At 41.7% G+C, this 18,483-nt stretch overlaps 1 protein-coding gene across 8 annotated transcripts in view; it reads right to left on the bottom strand.

The window, feature by feature from the left end:
• The window catches only part of STARD13 (StAR related lipid transfer domain containing 13), a 540,046-nt gene that overhangs the window by 81,499 nt on the left and 440,064 nt on the right, over positions 1 to 18,483 (bottom strand). Inside the window, exon 1 of one of the 8 annotated variants that reach the window (XM_074387850.1) lies at positions 9,129 to 12,780. The exons of the other annotated variants lie outside the window; for them this stretch is intronic. Coding sequence (XP_074243951.1) covers positions 9,129 to 9,273 — 145 coding nt within the window. The 5' untranslated portion in view covers positions 9,274 to 12,780. Of the gene's footprint in view, positions 1 to 9,128; positions 12,781 to 18,483 lie in introns of those variants that run through there. 8 annotated transcript variants of the gene reach the window in all.

Below are 18,483 nucleotides of genomic sequence, written 5' to 3'. Positions count from 1 at the left end.
CCCGTAAACATGTCACAGATGTAATCCAAAAGGTCAAAAAAGTCACATAAACTATTAAAATGTTTTAAAAGTTTAATAGATTAGAAGTTTAAAAACTCTGGAATATTTAAAATGGTGTAGTAGATAACTTCACATTTTAAAAGAACACTTTAGACCTTTATAATTATCTTCGTAAAATCTTAATTGGGGATCTTCAAATTTGCTGTTTGAAAACAAAGTAGGCAGCAGCAGAATTACATGCTATGTAAAGATACATCTATTTCTAAATGGAGGTCCAGGTGGCTACTTGTCTAATATGAATAGAATTTAACTCCTTGGATAGCTTTGGGGAATATGACAACTTTTACTAATGAAGTCAGTAGGATGGTCTTGGCTAATCTGTCTGCCCAAATACTCACTGAATTCAGGAATAAAAAGATCATTTTCCCTAAGAACAGATTTGAATAAGAGATAAAAGTGGCTTAAAGTTCCCACTTAAATGAAATCTGATTGAAGAGTAGTAAAATCTAAACCTAAGATTTGAAAGACTCATACACACACTGAAATCAAGGCTAATATACTGATAGAAGGAAAAAAAAAAAAAAACCAAATTAGCCATTTAAAAATGCTACCAATCCTTTCATGACTGAAGTCCCAGCAAATGGGCTCTATTGTTAAGATTTTGGTGATGATAGTTACACAGTTCTGGCATACTACAAGGCCAGGAAATCTGTTAAAGTCAACTCAAGGACCAGCTGAGCTAGGGACATCACTTAGTTTTAGCAGCATTCATGTCAAGCCATATGATAAACAAGAAGGTGGTCAAGTGAAGGCACTATGCTTATTATTTGAAAATCAAATAAATAATTTCAATTTTCTGTTACTAAGCAAAAATATAAGCAAAAAGAAAACAAAAGTAATGGAGAAAGGGAGAAAGGAGAAAGAAAGGGAGGGAGGAAGGGAGAGGGGGAGGGAGGAAGGAAGGGAAGGGGGAAGGGAGAGGGGGAGGGAGGATGGGAGGGAGTGGGGAGGGCAGAGCGGGAGGGAGGCAGGGAGAGAGGAAGGGAGGAGGGGAGGGAGGGAGAAAGAGAGAGGGGGAGGGAGGAAGGGGGAGGGAGGAAGGGAGGGAGGAAGGAAGGGAGAGGGGGAGGGGGAGGGAGGAAGGGGGAGGGAGGAAGAGAGGGGGGAGGAAGGAAGGGAGGGAGGGAGGAAGGGAGAAGGGGAGGGAGGGAGGGAGGGAGGGAAGAAGGGAGGGAGGGAGGGAGGGAGGGAAAGAAGGAAAATATTGCCATAATTCTACCACCTAGAGATTGATCAATATTTTGTTGGCATAACAGCTCTCATTCTTTTATTATGAAGATGTGTTCATGTATCTAGGCTAAGTATACTATCTATTTTACATAATCTTTAAATAAAATTGAAATCTGCTTTTGCACTCGACAATGCATTTTGAACATCTTTTTATGTCAACAGATGTCCTTCTCAAACATTCTAGGTGGCTGGAATAACATTTCTACTGACATTACTTTAAAAAGCATCTTCTTTCATCAATTCAGGCTTCCATAATCATGGGTTAAAAATAATAAATCCAGTTCTCTGGAGGCTTTCATTCTAAATAAAGAATTTTGCCAGAACGTGCATCCTGGTGAACGTATTTCAGGGACTACTTCTGGGTTGACATTTCTCATGTTATTTCACATTCTGGATTAAGACACATCTCATATGGTTTTGATTTATATTCTCAGCAGACTTCAAAAAGGAAATTCCAAATGGAAGTTTATTCCTGCACTAGAACTATGTTTAAATGATGCTACAGGGATGTCTTAAACTAACAGAAGCCAGGAAATTCAAAGCTAAGGTCCTGGCCCATGTTCCCATCTCTTCCTTCTTGAATGTCTTAGGTATCTGGAAAGTGGAGATTTTATGTAACAGCTGTTTCACTTTTCTTTGACCTTTTGCAAATGTCTTTAGACAAGTTCAAAGATACATTTTACTTTATGTAATAACTTGGTATTTCCTGGTTGCTGAAGTTTCAAGGTTGTATTCAAAAAACAAAACAAAACTAGACCAAATAAAATCTCCACATCTTGTTTTAATGACTAAATGAATATCTGAAGTCTATGTGACTCCCAAAATTCTTCAAGTTATCAAAAACAAAACAAGATACAAATTTGTAAAACTAGCAAATTTACCAAAAGTGCAACTCTTTAAGGCAAGACTATTTTTGTACAGGGTTAATGTTATTGGTTTAAAGAGAGTTTAAAATGAAGATACATTCTAATTTCACTTTATTTTTAACCAATGGCATATATGTTTCTTGAATAAACCTCAAGTTTCTGCTCTTGCTGAATACATGTACTTAGTTTCACAGATTAACTTTTAAAAAAGGATCTGTCAATGTGTTTAGAAAACTCCTTTATTTGAGGGCATAATTGAACTAAATGGGCACAAGAGAGGTAAATACAGCATCAAGAGGTTAGAAGTGAGTCCAAAATTCTAGATTCCTCTCTCATTGTCTCTGTGACCCTGAATAGGTTAATTCTAGTATGTATAGAATGGGAATAAACAAGAGTACCTACCTCAGAGGGTTGTTGTAAAGATTAAATGCTTACATTACTGTAAAGTACCTGAAGCTCAGTATTTCCTACTATACTAAGGCAGAGGTGCTTATGTTACTTTCCCATATTAGCAAATAGTGGTTCTGATGGATGGTCTGATTCTCTTCTCTCAGCTCTGTTCATTTGGCATTCAGAAGAGGAAGGCATTGTCTTTACTTATTCATTCAACAGACAACTGCTGGGTGCCCCCGTTGTGAAAAGCTGCTGGTAGGTGCTGCAGGTGAATGCAAGGCTGTGGGCAGTGGGTCCTACCCTGTTGGTCTCTAAGCCAAGAAGGATAGACAAAGACCCATGCACTACTACAACCAAAGAAAGCAAAAGCCCGGCCAAACAGGACATTATCCTCCAGGTCTCAGAGCAAGACGGGGCATTTTGGATAAGGTTACCAGGAAAATCCTTGCAGTTGAGGTGAGATTCAGAAGAAGGCAGAAGAAGGTTAGCCACGTGGTTCTGCCATTAACAACACATCTGTTTCCGGCTGAATTTGAAGCTGAGATTCTTATGAACTCACTGCCTTCCTGGAAGGAGATTCTCATGCTGCTCCCTCTACATGACACCCATCAACCTGCCTGGAGATTCTTCTGATGACAAGTATTTAACATGCAATCCACAGAATGTTTCATGCTATTCTTTCTGTTAAACGAAGCCGTGTCTCAGGAAGCCATGCTTCACACAATGCAGTGTTCTTTAACAACGTGTAATGGGAGTCATAAATGAAATGTGACACTTTGGATATGTGACATTTGGACACATTCAGAAATGTGACACTTGAGGATAATGGCAGAAAGAGCCTTCTCCTAAGAGGCTGTTACTTTTAGGATATAAACACCAGGCTGGGGAAGACAGTCTTGCGATTATGGTTTACAATGTGCTTACCAGTTAATAAGTAAAATATTAGCAATCACATGCCTGATATGTGGGGATCTCAAGGGCAAAGGTGTGTTAAAACATAACCAAACACGGAAGGATCTTGGGAAAGAAATCTGTATCAGACATGTGGGCTTCATTAAGGGAAATGCCTTCAGAAGATTATTTTTCCATGTTATGAGAAAAAATCTGAACAAGTAAGTAAATTGTGAGCAAGGGAAATTGGCTTCCTGTGGACTAACCACTGGGAGTTGTGGGTTAGTGTGGAACCCAAGGTCACTGATCTCAAGAGGTCCTGAGTCTCCCAGGTCTGTTTCCTGCCAAGGTCATTCTCACTATGAAAAGCATCCTAGGTGTATATGTAGGGATCTGCTTGGTGAGGAGGTAACAGGCAAAATAATTCAAATATCTTTCAAATATTTAAATATATTTACATCTAAAAACATAGAAAGATGCTGCTCTCACGTGTATAGTGGTTATAATTAATGTTCCACGACTGCTTGAATTATACCTAGTGCCAAATGGAAAATTTAGAAAGCTGTCCTTAAATCTTCTGTTTCTCTAAAATAAGAAGTAAATATCAACACATGATTTTTTTTAAAAATTGAGATGAAGTCTACCTTGCTCAGACTATTGCGTAAACTGAGAGCTCTTTATCTGGGGTTTTTGGGTTTAATTGAGAGGCCTGGGATACCCTTTGCTCTGTTCCCTGTGGGCTATCGATTTTTGATTTTGGAATTTGGAGACATAAATATTTCTCTATCTCTCTGTCTTTCTCTCTCTCACACGCACACGTGCACACACACACACACAATGTATATTCATGCACATGCATTCTGTAAATATGTCGTAGGTAAAACTGCAAACACACTTAAATAAATATGTGGATTTTGCATCATTTAAAATTTTGACATTGCAGGTACATATTACCAGATTGAAAACCAGATTGCATCTTTACATCTCGTGTTCTTAGCCTAGAGTCTTGCAAATGGCTATCATTTAGTATGTTAACTGAATGCATGAATGACTATAATAAGAGGAAAATATTTATAGATCTGGAGGCCAATAAACACCAAAAATATCTCTCAGATATTCAGGTTCCTCCAAACTCACAAGCCTGTTATAACTATAGGAAAATGTACTGTGAAAGTCCTTTGCAAACTGTAAGCCCCATAGGAATATAAGGTAACGTTATTCTTCTAGTTGTGATTCTGCCTCTGAGGGACATGGCCATTCGTGGGCAGCAATGTCTGTGTATCTTGGTATTGCCGCTGTTTTCTGAAGGGCGGGGCGTTTGACATTGTCCTGGCACTGACTGGGATTGCTGCTCCTGCTGGCTCCGATCTTTCCTTTTCTCTATGGACAGACTCTTTAGGAGTTCCAAGTGCACAGGGTAATGGGAGATTTAGTCTTGGAAGAACAGTAGTGAGAAAAGATCACTTAACCTGACTGAGGTACAGTCATACCTTAGAATAATCAATCATGACCACAGTAAAAGAATATCACAGGACTTTCACAAATATTTTGATCACAATCTTTAGGAAGAAATAAACTTCATATAGTTGTGAACATGCACACACCCACCCATGTTCACATACCACGCACATACAGACTGAAACAAAGTTTCATAAAACAATAGTTGCACTTTACATATGCAAGGAGATCTGACATTTTTCTATTCTGTGCTTTTCTATGCAGAATTACTAGTCGTATCCACTGACTTCACAATCCCCCAGGTTAAAAACAGTGTCTAGATAACACTCAGTTATATCAGATGCATCTGGTGAAATAATGTAAAAATGGAACACAGTTCTACAAGTCTGACTCTTGAGTGTCTTCTTAGATTCATCCTCTCTTCCAGTCCCCATATTCTCACTACACAACCCCAGGACCTGCTGAATTTGACTCTTAAATATATTTCTTAAACTCCTACTCCCCTCCCCAACTGTGTCTCCCAGCCTCAGTTTACCAAGGGTGTCCAATATTTTGGCTTCCCTGGACCACATTGGAACAAGAAGAACTGTCTTGGGCCACACATAAGATACACTAACAGTAACCATAGCTGATGAGCTTAAAAAAAATTGCAAAAAAAAAAAAAAAATCTCAAACTGTTTTAAGAAAGTTTACGAATTTGTGTTGAGCCCCATTCAAAGCCGTCCTGGGCCGCATGTGGCCTGTGGGCCGCGGGCTGGTCAAGCTTGGTTTAGACCCTCCTTTTGTCTAAACCAGGACTTCTGCCACAGAACCCAACAGCTCCCCTTGCTTCAGTTCTTGCCTTCCTTGAATCTCTAATGTGAAACTATGCTCATTCTCCTTCAAACTCCTTCATGTCTCCCTGTTACCTGCAGAATAAAATACCAGCCCAGCCCCACAGCCCACAGTGCCTCCCTGCTTGGCCTCTGCAAGCTTCTGGGGCTCATCTGCCATCACATGAAGCTGCCTGGAGATCCCCAGTCCCAGGCTGCTGCTTCATATCCCACGCTTGTGCTTACACTGTTTCCTCTCCATCTGTCACATTCCTCTCCCTTTTGTTCTTCCTGACTTGCACACATTTATCTCTATGAAGATTTAGCTCAGACATCATCTCCTGAATCCTGGGTTAGCAGCTCTTTTCTGGACTTTCACACATCCATTATGGTCTTGAGGAGATTATACCAAAATGTTCTTGTTACACATCTCTCTCCCCCATTAGACCACAGACCTTCAAGGGCAGAGGTTGTCTTAATTACTGTTTGTATCACTGGTGCCCAGCAGAGTGCCTGGAGCTCAGCATGTGCTCAAGACATGCTGAATTAAGGAGGAGCTGAGAGTGATTTTCTCGTTCTGCATAAATCTCAAGCCAGAGTGGACTGCAGCCCGTTTATTTATTCCCTGCAGAGGACTTGCACGGTGCTGCTGGTCAAAGATCTTTGGCAAAAGAATCTTCTGCCCCCTGAAAAAGCTCTCCTGCTCTCTTTTCCCTCTCCTGCTCTGATTTAAAGAGGCCGAAGGGTGCACGCCAGGTTTTCATAGCTTTCCGTTCCACTCTATTAGAGAAGCCTGCTGCTACTGCTGCTGGGGCTGAGGTTGGGCTGAGTGCCAGGCCCCAGCCTTAATCAATAACAAGAAATCTCATGCAGCTTAGAGGCGTTGCAAATACGGGTTTGGAATAGTGCTGGGAAGTCAGATTTGGTGAGGGGAGTCATCTTCAATCTGGAGGAACTTGGGAGAGGGTGGGCGATGAGCAAAGGATTAGGTCACCTCAAGAGCAGGTCTGAGGCCTGGTCCTGTCAGGACCACCCGAAAATCTCCCTGAATATGCTCTGAAGAAAAATTTCCCCAGGCTGCCCCACTGACACCTCCAGGGGAATTATCCAGCCAGTCCAAGATGGCATTCCTGGGGAACAGGAGATGTGGGATGCTTTTAATTAGAGTACAGTAATGCCTCCCTTCCCTTGAAATGTAACCACATTCAGCTATGACTATGCCAGTTCTCAGGAGCAGAGGAAAAATGGATGATGTAATGGGATGAGTTTTTTGAGGCACTAAACTAGTTGGGCCTGCCTATAAGACTTTTCTCTCTACTCTACTTTAAACTTCTTCCTGAGGTGTAGCTTGCTGGACACCTCCTCCAAGAAGCTTTTCCTGAACCTTTCTGATATCTACAGCCACCTTACTTTAAGATCTCTGGCCATCTTGAATTCTTATCCTGTTTGATGTAACTGTGACTTCTATCTCTTTTAAAGTGTGAGCTCAGTGAATCTGCAAACAGTAGGGACAGGTCTGTGGTGGTTGTGGCTGCTGTGGCTATTGTTAAGAATGAAGATACAGTCCAGCGCAGTGGCTCACGCCTGTAATCTCAGCATTTTGGGAGGCCGAGGTGGGTGGATCACAAGGTCAAAGGATCGAAACCATCCTGGCCAACTTGGTGAAACCCCCTCTCTACTAAAAAATACAAAAATTAGCTGGGTGTGGTGGCTCGTGCCTGTAGTCCCAGCTACTCAGGAGACTGAGGCAGGAGAACTGCTTGAACCCGGGAGGCGGAGGTTGCAGCGAGCCAAGATCGCACCACTGCACTCTAGCCTGGACCCTGGCGACACAGCAAGACTCTGTCTCAAAAAAAAAAAAAAAGAATGAAGATACAAACAAGCTTGTATATGGGCATGGCTGCTGCTGCTGCTGATGGTTGATGGCCGCTGTCGATTTTCAGAGAAAGAAAAGTGGACAGATGTAGGGGAAAGAAATGGATGTCCCTAGTGGATAAAGTAAAGGTAGGAACAGATAAGGGGAAAAAGACAGCAAGTTAGAATTAAAAACAACCTTTCAGAGGAAGGTGGCCACGGGGAGCTGGCTGAGTGTGGGTTTCTTCTATGTGTCCCTGAGCAAGTCTCAATACATCTCAAAGCCTCAGTTTCTTCATTGCAAAATGTGCACAACATTATACATACTTTTCAGAGTCATTGTAAGGATGTTAGCAATTCCGGAACAAGGAAGAGCATTTGGTTTACTGCTGCAATCCTGGTCTCTGGCACAGGGATTCGAACTTGACATTATGTTCACATTTGTTAAACAAAATGAATCATGTAACTTGACAGCGTAGGCACTTAAAAACTGAAGCTATTATTATTAGCTGAAATGAATACTTTTCACAATTTCCACTGATGTACCCAAATGGGAGAAGAAAATAAACAGATACTCCGAATGGATTCATTTCCTTCCTCCTATATGTAGTTGGAATATAACACGCCCATACTTCTTTTAATGTGACAAAGCTTTCCTTCAAATTTAAGGAAAATCTATGCTCCAGGAAAATGTTCTGTCCTGTAGCTTCTAAACACTCTTGCCATCCTGCCTTGTTGAAGAGACTCAGGCGTAAATTTAAAAGAGAAATCTCATTTTCGGAGAGATAATCTAATTATTTCTAATAACAGCCTCCCTGTATGCCAGAAAATGTGGGGTTTAGGTAAATTCTAACTCCACTCTAGACATTGATGGTGGACCCAGGCATTTGCCCTTAAAGAACGGAGACACACACGGGCCACTAGTGGCTGATGTTGGCTAAGCTCAAGATCACAGGATGAAGGCAGAATCTCTTCTCAGCAACATAAGGTGCTTGAAAATAAAGACTTTCTTGAATATATTTCCATAACATAGCAGGACATCTTATGCTTTGAAGGAAATTTATGCATTTTTTAGGAGTGCTACCAACATCATGAAAAGATAACTTCAGAGACAAAACCCAAGTCTGATCACTCTTTCCCTTGCTTAGAATTCTCCATGGTTCTCAAATCTCTCCAAAGTAAAATCCAAATTTCTGAGGACAGCATGAAATTCTTGAGCTCAGCATGGGTCCCTGGCATATATTTCTGCGTCTCAACTGCCCACATCCCTGATAGTTGGCAATGGTGCTAAACAACTTGAAGTTTCCTAAAACCGACCCTCCAACTCCCATCCTCTGTTCCCTATAGGCATCTTTTCCTCTGTCTAGAATGACATTGTCTTCGCTTTATGTGCCTAGCCAATTCTTTTCCCCTCTGCTTCTCTGATTCCCAGCTCTAGTTTTATCTCCTCCGCCACATCCTTCCAGACCACCTGACCACTGCCACTGCGGCCACGCAAGGCCAAGTCAAAAGTTCACAAAGGTCTGTCCTTTGTACCCCCAGGCCCTTCTGATCCAGCACTTACCCCAGTGCTGGAATTTCTGGTTCCCTCTGCTTTTCTGCATCCCACCACAGGCAGTGTCTTTGCATTCTCTGCACCAGCACAGCACCAAGCCCCCCAGAGGGGCTTGGTTAACGTTTGCGTGGAGAACTGAGGAGGCTTCCAGCATAGAGGTTCAAAGAAATTCAGAACAAGGAGCAGATGATAGTCCTGTCTCACGCTTCTGGCTGCTAGCAGTGGAGAGGAACCTCACTGCTCCCCAGTGACCTGCGAAGCCTCAGCTGAGATTCCAAGCCTCCACACTTCCTTTCCTCACTGTTTTCATTCCCATTAAAAAGGAACACCAGGGATTTGCATCACAGCCTCAAAATAAAGTCCCAGAAAAAAAGGATTCTGTTTGGAACAGAAAGAACCACACACTTTCTAATGAATCAAACCCCTAAAGAGAACTAAAATGTAAGGTGGGGTATGTTCCACTCATTCACATTCTCAACAGAACTCTCCTCTCAGAAAGAAACAGTGCGATTTAGATCATAATTCCAGTGCCTAATCTTTTGCCTGAAATTTCCAACTCTTTTCTTACATGCCCTTTAAGATCATAAATAGTGTTTTAAAACATTCCACAGTTGAATACAAGTAGCAAAGACGATGTTTCTAGGAGACTTCCTTCCTTTTCCGTGGTCTGAAAACAACTCTCATTGTATAAAGCAGGTAGCAAGGTTCATGACCTCTTTTTACAGTACTTCTGTTCTCTGTAGAGCAGGCGTCCCCAAACTTTTTACACAGGGGGCCAGTTCACTGTCCCTCAGACTGTTGGAGAGCCACCACATACTGTGCTCCTCTCACTGACCACCAATGAAAGAGGTGCCCCTTCCTGAAGGGGGGCCGGAGGGGTGGGGCGGATAAATGGCCTCAGGGGGCCGTAGTTTGGGGACGCCTGCTGTAGAGTGTGGTTTTTATTTACATCCTAAAGAGTATATGGTTATTTATCCACTTCATTATCTCACTTATGTCCTAGCACAATAATGATATCAGCAAATTTAGAGTATTTGAGATTAACAGTCTCAAAAGAGTGAAAAAAAACAAGTTTACTCAATTCTAGGTTTTTAAATTCTCTTCGGTACAATGGCTTGCTTCTGTTAGCACAATCCAGACATCACCGAACTACCCATTAAATCTGCCAGAAACCCCTGCGTTTCTAGGCATGCCGAGAAAATAGGTTGGAAGTAGTTCACAGCAATGCTTTGAGATGCTTGTGTAGGAGAGTGGAGGAGTATCACTAATGCTGATGTCATTGTCATTTCTGAAATTCCAGCCCTGATCACTCTCCCATCTGGGCTACTTTTCTAATCTGGAATTCTCTATCTCTTCTTTCTCTCACTACCCCCACACCTGACCCCCAGGGAATCACTGAGTCACTTCCTGTCCTCTAACCTTGTGGCTTAACTTCCCTTTCCATGAGAGCCTTGACCTGGGGGATGTGAAGAGAGTGACAGAGGGAGAGGGTTGCTGGGAAGGCAGGGAAAGAGAGAGAAGGGTCCCGGTCCACTGAGGTCAGACAAGGAGTTGCAGAGAACTGCACGCTTTTGATTTTTTCGAGGCAATCGTTGTCACAGTCATGATCTGAGTTGTATATTACTTAATACTTGATTTACCTCCAGAATCTACTTATTGACTTTCTACTGCTTATTTGCAACTTCAGAAAGGGTGGAGAGTAAAATAAATAAAAAGCAAATTGATCAATCTTATATTGATGAAAAGTCTAACCGGGCAAACCTGAGACCTGTTCAAACGAAAGGGCTTGGATGGGCAAGCACTGTATTGGGACTCCTACCTTTATTTGTCACTAACCATTCATTAATTAAATGTAGTGCATGAGTCTTAGCTTTCCAGGTAAGTTTTTAATAAAAGGATATTTTAGTATAGTAAAACAAATTTAAATAAAGCTTTTTTTTTTTTTTTGGCAAAACAGAGTCTTGCTCTGTCACCTAGCCTGGAGTGCAGTGGCATGATATCAGCTCACTGCAACCTCCGCCTTCCAGGTTCAAGTGATTCTCATGCCTCAGACTCTCAAATAGCTGAGATGACATGCGTGCACCACCACGCCCAGCTAATTTTTGTGCTTTTCAGTAGAGACGGGGTTTCACTATGTTGGCCAAACTGGTCTCAAACTCTTGACCACAAGTGATCTGCCCACCTCAGCCTCCCAAAGTGCTGGGATTACAGGCATGAGCCACCTAAATGAAGCATCTTCAACTAATGTTGTAGCAAAGACCAGATGACTATGGGATAGACCCTTGAGTGGACTCTGAATCTAACCTCCCTGGTTGTTGGGCCATAGTTAAGAGCATGGCCAAAGGCAGGTGGGTGAAGCTGCCACATGACCTGCCACCAGCTGCTCTCCTTCTCTGGCCACAGCAGATGTGCCCAGGTGACCTACAAGTTCCATATGGAGGTGGCGGAACTTCAGTAGGCCTGGAAGTGAAGCTGTATCTTCTGCCCCCAGCGTGAGTGAGAAACAAACTTTCAGTTGGTTGCCACGATAAACACTTTGGGAATGGGAACCTCAGCCTTGTTTAACCCCCAATGGCCACATATGCCTGGAAAAGAGTAGGTGTATGGCCAATATTTATGGGAATAGTGAATATTGAATGAGTCATACAAAAAGTAAAAATGAACAGAGAGTTAATTCTGAGAAAAATTTCTGATTATGTTTGCTGCTACACACACACATACACACACACTCTCTTTCTCTCTCTTTCTTTCAACTTCACTCTAAATATTACTCAAAATCTCTTTTGTCTTTTATGTCCATTTTTGTTTTCATGGAAACCGTCCAACTTTCAATACTCACCACACTGAGGGAGATTGTGAAACAGCTTCTTTTGAAAGGGATTCAATTTTCTTCCCGAAAACAACTATTTCAATTGACTGAATAGGTTTGTTTCACTGCTCCTCACTTCTAGAAAGTCAGATGCATTTAAAAAGCGGTTTGGGGTGATCTGGACTTTAATGGCAGATCCTCTGAGCAGGTACTAACTGGGGGGTTACAGTTTCCTGGCTCTGTGCTTTCTTCATAAAGAATCTGTCAGTTTAGTTGGTGAAAATGACAAACGAAAAGACACATTGCCTCAATAACAACACCCACCAAATCCCTTAGACTTTTGTAATAATTTTCTAGCTTTGCTTTCTAGGCTTAAGCTATAAAATGACATTTGGTGTTTCCTTTTTAAACCAATTGTTATTGTTTCTTGGGGCAGACACTTAGTGTCTGTCAGGTATAAGTCAATGACTCTCATGCCTTGTATTTATGCTTTCCTTTGTCATTTAGAAATGTTTTCTTTTATTTCTTTTAATTGCTTAAAAGTAACATCATGAATAGCTCCATGTTTCATATAAAATCATAAGGAAGAGCTACAAACCAAGATTTTTAAAATTAGTATTTTTAGAGAGGTGATGAAAAGCATGTTTATAATTTGGTTGGAATCTGTGAAGTGGCTGTATCTTTTAAAACTAGTATTTAGGCCGGGCGCGGTGGCTCAAGCCTGTAATCCCAGCACTTCGGGAGGCCGAGGCGGGTGGATCACGAGGTCGAGAGATCGAGACCAACCCGGTCAACATGGTGAAACCCCATCTCTACTAAAAATACAAAAAATTAGCTGGGCATGGTGGCGCGTGCCTGTAATCCCAGCTACTCAGGAGGCTGAGGCAGGAGAATTGCCTGAACCCAGGAGGCGGAGGTTGCGGTGAGCTGAGATCGCGCCATTGCACTCCAGCCTGGGTAACAAGAGTGAAACTCCGTCTCCAAAAAAAAAAAAAAAAAAAAACAAACAAACTAGTATTTAATGGCTAGATATGGCCAACTTTCAGTTATAAGGAGGAAGTGAAAATGGCAGAAAGGAAGTCAGGAAAAGAGGCAGGAGGGCAGGAAGGGAGGAAAGGAGGAAGGAGGGAAAGCAGGGGGAAAGGGAAGGGACTCTGTGATATGTTGTCCGTTCAAAGTCCCTAAACAAATCCAGTCCTCCTGTCGGCACTTTGGTAAGACTAGCAGGAGTACTTCCAGACACTTCTACCTGGTCATCTTGCTGCTGCGTATGACCCTCCCTCCCACAAAGAAGGAACCTGTTTGTGTGGCCTTCCCGTCCTATATGGGTGCCCTTGTTGTGGGACAGGGCCCAGTTCACAGCTATTTCTCTAATCAGTAACTTCAACACCTTTCTCCATTTCACCTAAGTACAGTTTTCTGCTTGGCTCAGTTCCTCTCCCATTACAAAACGGTCCTCTGCCCCCTGCCCTCCCTGTGTCCGTGCTTGCCTGGGTGATCCCAGTTTCCAGCAGCGGTTCAGCAGAAGTCACTGACTGAAATGTACCACCTGAAACAGCAACTTACTTTCACCTGCAACCCACCCTAAGCCATTTTACATACTATTGTAAAAATGATCCCAAACTTAACTATAGATTTGTTATTTTAAAATTTAGCTTTCTGATCCCTTCCGGAACAAAACAACCTTCTCATTATACTAGGTACCCTATAATCCCCCAGGAAGTTCAGATTAATTGATAATGAAATATTTGGCTAAAGTTCTATCATAGCTAGTGACCAATTTGGGCTTTATTTTTACCAGAAATCTGGTTTAACTAAAAATATTTTAAGGATAGGCTGGGTGTGGTGGCTCAGGCCTATAATCCCAGCAATTTCAAAGGCTGATGAGGAAGGGTCACTTTAGCCCAGGAGTTTAAGACCAGCCTAGGCAACATGGTGAAACTCTGTCTCTACAGAAAAATAAAAAAAAAAAAATTTATCCCAGGTATGGCCCCAGCTACTTGAGAGGCTGAAGTGAGAGGATTGTTGAGCCTGGGGGGTAGAGGCTACAGTGAGCTATGATCCCATCACTGCACTCCAGCCTGGGTCACAGAGTGAGACCTTGATTCGAAAAAATAATAAAATATATTTTAAGGATTTACTGAGACAGGCATGAAAACAAAACCCCAAGGGTTTTCAAGCATGTGGTTCTTAGCACTGCCACCATGAGAGATGAAAAATAAATGACATACTGTTGGAATACTGCACCCATTTCTTTTTCTTTTATTCTTTTTTTTTTCTGAGACCAAGTCTCAATCTATTGTCCAGGCTGGAGTGCAGTGGCACAATCTTGGCTCACAGTAACCTCCGCCTCCAGGCAGAGGTTGACTACAAGGCAGTCAGTTATTGTCCAGGGTTCAAGCAATTCTCCTGCCTCAGTCTCCTGAGTAGCGGGGATTATAGACACAAACAACCACACCCAGGTAATTATTGTATTTTTAGTACAGATGGGTTTCACCGTGTTGGCCAGGCTGGTCTCGAACTCCCGACCTTATAATCCGCACGCTTCGGCCTCCCAAAGTGCTGGGATTACAGGCATGAGACACCATGCCTGGCCGCTGCACCCATTATTAAAGTACTCAATATAAATTACACAATCTTAAAAATATCAGCATTCAAAAAACGCCAAAAGATTAGCATTCAAAAACACAAAACCAAAAAAATTATATTACTGCAATGCCTTATTATACTTGTTTCCAAAAAGATGTTGGGATTTTGTAAACAATTTGCAAGGTATGTTTATTTCAGTAAGTTACAACATAAACAATTTACTAAAGTAAGGGCATTCAAAAACTATATACATGGTTTTCAGCTTCTTAAGTGTATTTTTCTTTGGGCAGCTTTTATGATTGGCCCACTATGGATTATTAGATGGTAAGTTAAGTAACTGCTGAATGCTTTTTATTTAATTTTTAAAAAATGATTTAATGCTTGGTCACAGCCCTCATCTACTGTTGTTACCGAAAGTACCGAAAGGTTTAACAACATTTACTTCAATTTTATTTTTGGAGAAATGTACGTATTCAAGAAATAAGAGAAAAAAGAGAGTCTGCAGAGGACAAAGACTTTTCCAGAGCAAGTCGTTGCTCAAGAGGAAAGTCAAAAGCTACCAAATGAATCAACCTGACAATGTGGCTAGCTAGTTGTGTGACCTTGGGCACAAATAACCTATCTGATTTTAATCTTCTCACAAGTAAAAGGACGGCTCTTTTAGAGTCTTTTAATGCTCTACAGCCCTGTGATTTCTAAGATGAAATGTCGTGTTGAAGTCAGTGACACTAATGTCTCTTCGGAACAATGTCATAGACGCTACAGAAGGTCAACCACACACCAACGTCCTGGCTATGTGATTGTAGACAAAAGCCACAGCCATGCTAACTGAATCCCAGAAAATCCACATGAACGTTGTAGGAAGGTTAGGACTGCCCTCACACTTCGTTGCTAGGAAAGCATGGTTGATGAGCTCTAATCCAAACGGTTTATAAATTTCATACTGCGGTCTCTGACACAGCAAGCTAAACATCCCAGACTCCACAGCCTCAGCAATGTCTTTGTCCCTGACATCAACCTCAGCTGGTTGTTCATTTTCAGTTTTACTCTTAAACGTACCATGTTGATTTCTCCCTGTTTTGTAATCCAGTTCTAATAAAATGAGAAGGCAGGCAGGATTCTGATATAGGGAGATAAATAAAACTGCATTCTGCAAGGCAGTCAGTTATTGTAAGACAGTTATTAAAACGGCTGGATAAATGGCCTTAGACTGCAGCCAGCCTGCAAATCAGCCTGGCAATTTGGCCCTTGGTATACATGGCCTTGGTTGGCTTTCTCCGAAATCAAGTTACAGCAGTCTGTGAGCGGGAGTCTTTGTTTCTCAGCAGTTCCCACAGTACTTGACCCAGTGTTAGGCACACGGTGGCATGGTCAAACTTGTTGGCAACTCATGAAAATAGTTACTACTGAAAAAGAACAAAAAAAAAATTTCTAGAGCTTTTTGGCATTTTGTAGTTTGGAGATAAACACTGGCTCTAACTGCAGTATTTACTGAACAGGGAATATATACGTAGACGCTAAAACAGCACATTGACAACCGCACGGTTGGTATTGGAATTTGTTGAATGTGTGGAATTCGTGGCGTTGCAAGTTTTTTTTTTTTTTTTTTTTTTTTTTTTTTTTTTTTTATTCAGGAATGTTTGCCGTGATATAAATTGTATGAGGAAAGTTTATAGGGCCCATGAAATCTATTCATTTTCTAATTCTCATATGTATATGCCAGTCAAATATTCTGCTTAAAGGTATCTGCATTGTTATTGTTGATATCAGGTGTCTGACATGACGCTAAACGCTTTATGTGCAATGGCTTATTTAATCCTCACAAGAGCTTTTAAAAAGGTATTACCATTCCCGGCTGGGTGCAGTGGCTCATGTCTATAATCCTAACACTTTGGGAGGCTAAGGTGGGAAGATCACCTGAGGCTGAGAGTTTGAGACCAGCCTGACCAACATGGAGAAGCCCCATCTCTACTAAAAATATAAAATTAGCTGGGCATGGTGGCTCATGCCTGTAATCCCAGCTACTCGGGAGGCTGAGGCAGAAGAATGGCTTGAACCTGGGAGGTGGAGGTTGCAGTGAGCCAAGATCACTCCATTGCACTCCAGCCTGGGCAACAAGAGCAAAACTCTGTCTCAAAAAAAAAAAAAAAAAAAAAAAAAGAAAAGAAAAGATATTACCATTCCTATCTTGTAGAGGAAAAAATAAAGGATCAAGGAGGTTTGAGGAGGTGCCCCAGGTTACATATGGGATGCCGTAACTGAAACCATGGCTTCTGCTTCAACTCCAGCCCTCAACTAAATGGGAGTAAGTGGATGAAAAAATGCCAGATCTTTCCCACGTCTTTTCTAAAGAAGGAGGGTATAAATTATAAATAAAAATGCAACTGAAGAAAGGAAAAACAATTCCTCACATAATTTCTCCATTTATTTGTTCATACTTTAATCAGCCATTAAATGCACATGTTCACTACTGCACCAGGTAGTATGAGGAGTGAAAAAGGAGACCATCTATGCAGCAGAGCTTAAACTTTAATAAAAACGAAGGTTGTTAGTGATGAGAGGGAGAAGGAAGGCTGGACGAGGTGGCTCAAACCTGTAATACCAGCAGTTCAGGAGGCTGAGGCAGGTGGATCATTAGGTTGGGAGTTCGATACCAGCCTGGTCAATATGGTGAAACTCTGTCTCTACTAAAAATACAAAAAAATTAGCCAGGTGTAGTGGCGGGTGCCTGCAGTCCCAGCTACTCGAAGGCTGACGTGGAAGAATTGCTTGAACCTGGGAAGTGGAGGTTGCAGTGAGCCAGGATCGAGCCACTGCTCTCCAGCCTAGGTGACAGAGACTCCATCTCAAACAAACAAACAAACAAAAAACAAAACGCAACATATAAAAGAAGGAGAAGGAAAAGTTGAACCATCAAAGATCTTGACTCCTTGCAGAACGTTCTAGGTGGGAACACGATTTCCCGTCAGAACGCTCTCTAAGAGCTTTTTAAGAAGTGAGAAACAGTAACAATGAGAACACCAACATAATAGTTTGTTATTGGACAAACACCCAGACAGGGCACAGCTGGAGGCCCTTTACTGTATTATCTCTCACCCTCATGAACTCAGGTAGACACTACTGTTGCCATTTTGGAGATGAGGAACTGGAAGCTACCAATACAACCAGCGACAGACCAGTCAGAAAGCATGAACACAACCAGCAACGGTGTTAGGATTCAGACCCAGACCTGTCGGAGCCCAGAGCCTCCCACCTTTCCACAACGCCACGCTGCTCCGAGCTGTCTTGCTGCAGTGCCTTTGTTGGCTGTGACATGATATTCACAGCAGGAAAACAAAGCAAAACAAAAAAGATCTTAACTTGGAGGACAGGAGAGAGAAAGTATAGAGATCAGTAAAATAAATGAGAAGGTTTATCCAGTCATCTGTACCATTAATTAAATTTAGCTTTCTACCAGCTAAGGGCTACAGGCTCCATGGTGATTATCAAGGCAGTCCGGATTTCAAATGGCGCTGATAACTAAGTGTAATAGGATTATGCGGTTTTTTTTCTTTCAGAGCTGAAGCAAAAAAGGTCCTTTAAGCTGAGGTTTTCATGTTGTTTTTTCCTGTTACAAACTAGTCAAGAATGATCCCAAAGATCTCAAGGAGTGTTAGAGCTTATTTCACTTATATAGGGAAAAAGAAAGACCAAGTATTTGCTAGGGAGATGCACACCCTTCTAGCTCTTCTTACCTCAATCTGGACTTAGATTCAATAGACTAAACTGAGCAGAAAAGCCACAAGGACAGAGCAATAAACACAGCCCATGTCTAATACCACATTTTCATCTGATGACGTTCGACCCATGAATATACTTCACTTTAAAAAAAACCTTTAAAATTGTGTATTAAATGAATTTTGGTAAATAATTTAAGCAAGGAGGGATGGTTAATATTTCATTTCCGAAACATTCTGCTATGAAATT

This window comes from Saimiri boliviensis, chromosome 16, assembly GCF_048565385.1.
Source record: "Saimiri boliviensis isolate mSaiBol1 chromosome 16, mSaiBol1.pri, whole genome shotgun sequence".
NCBI lineage: Eukaryota > Metazoa > Chordata > Mammalia > Primates > Cebidae > Saimiri > Saimiri boliviensis.
The sequence above is the reverse complement of the archived record's forward strand: the minus strand, read 5'-3'. Positions and strand labels throughout refer to the sequence as shown.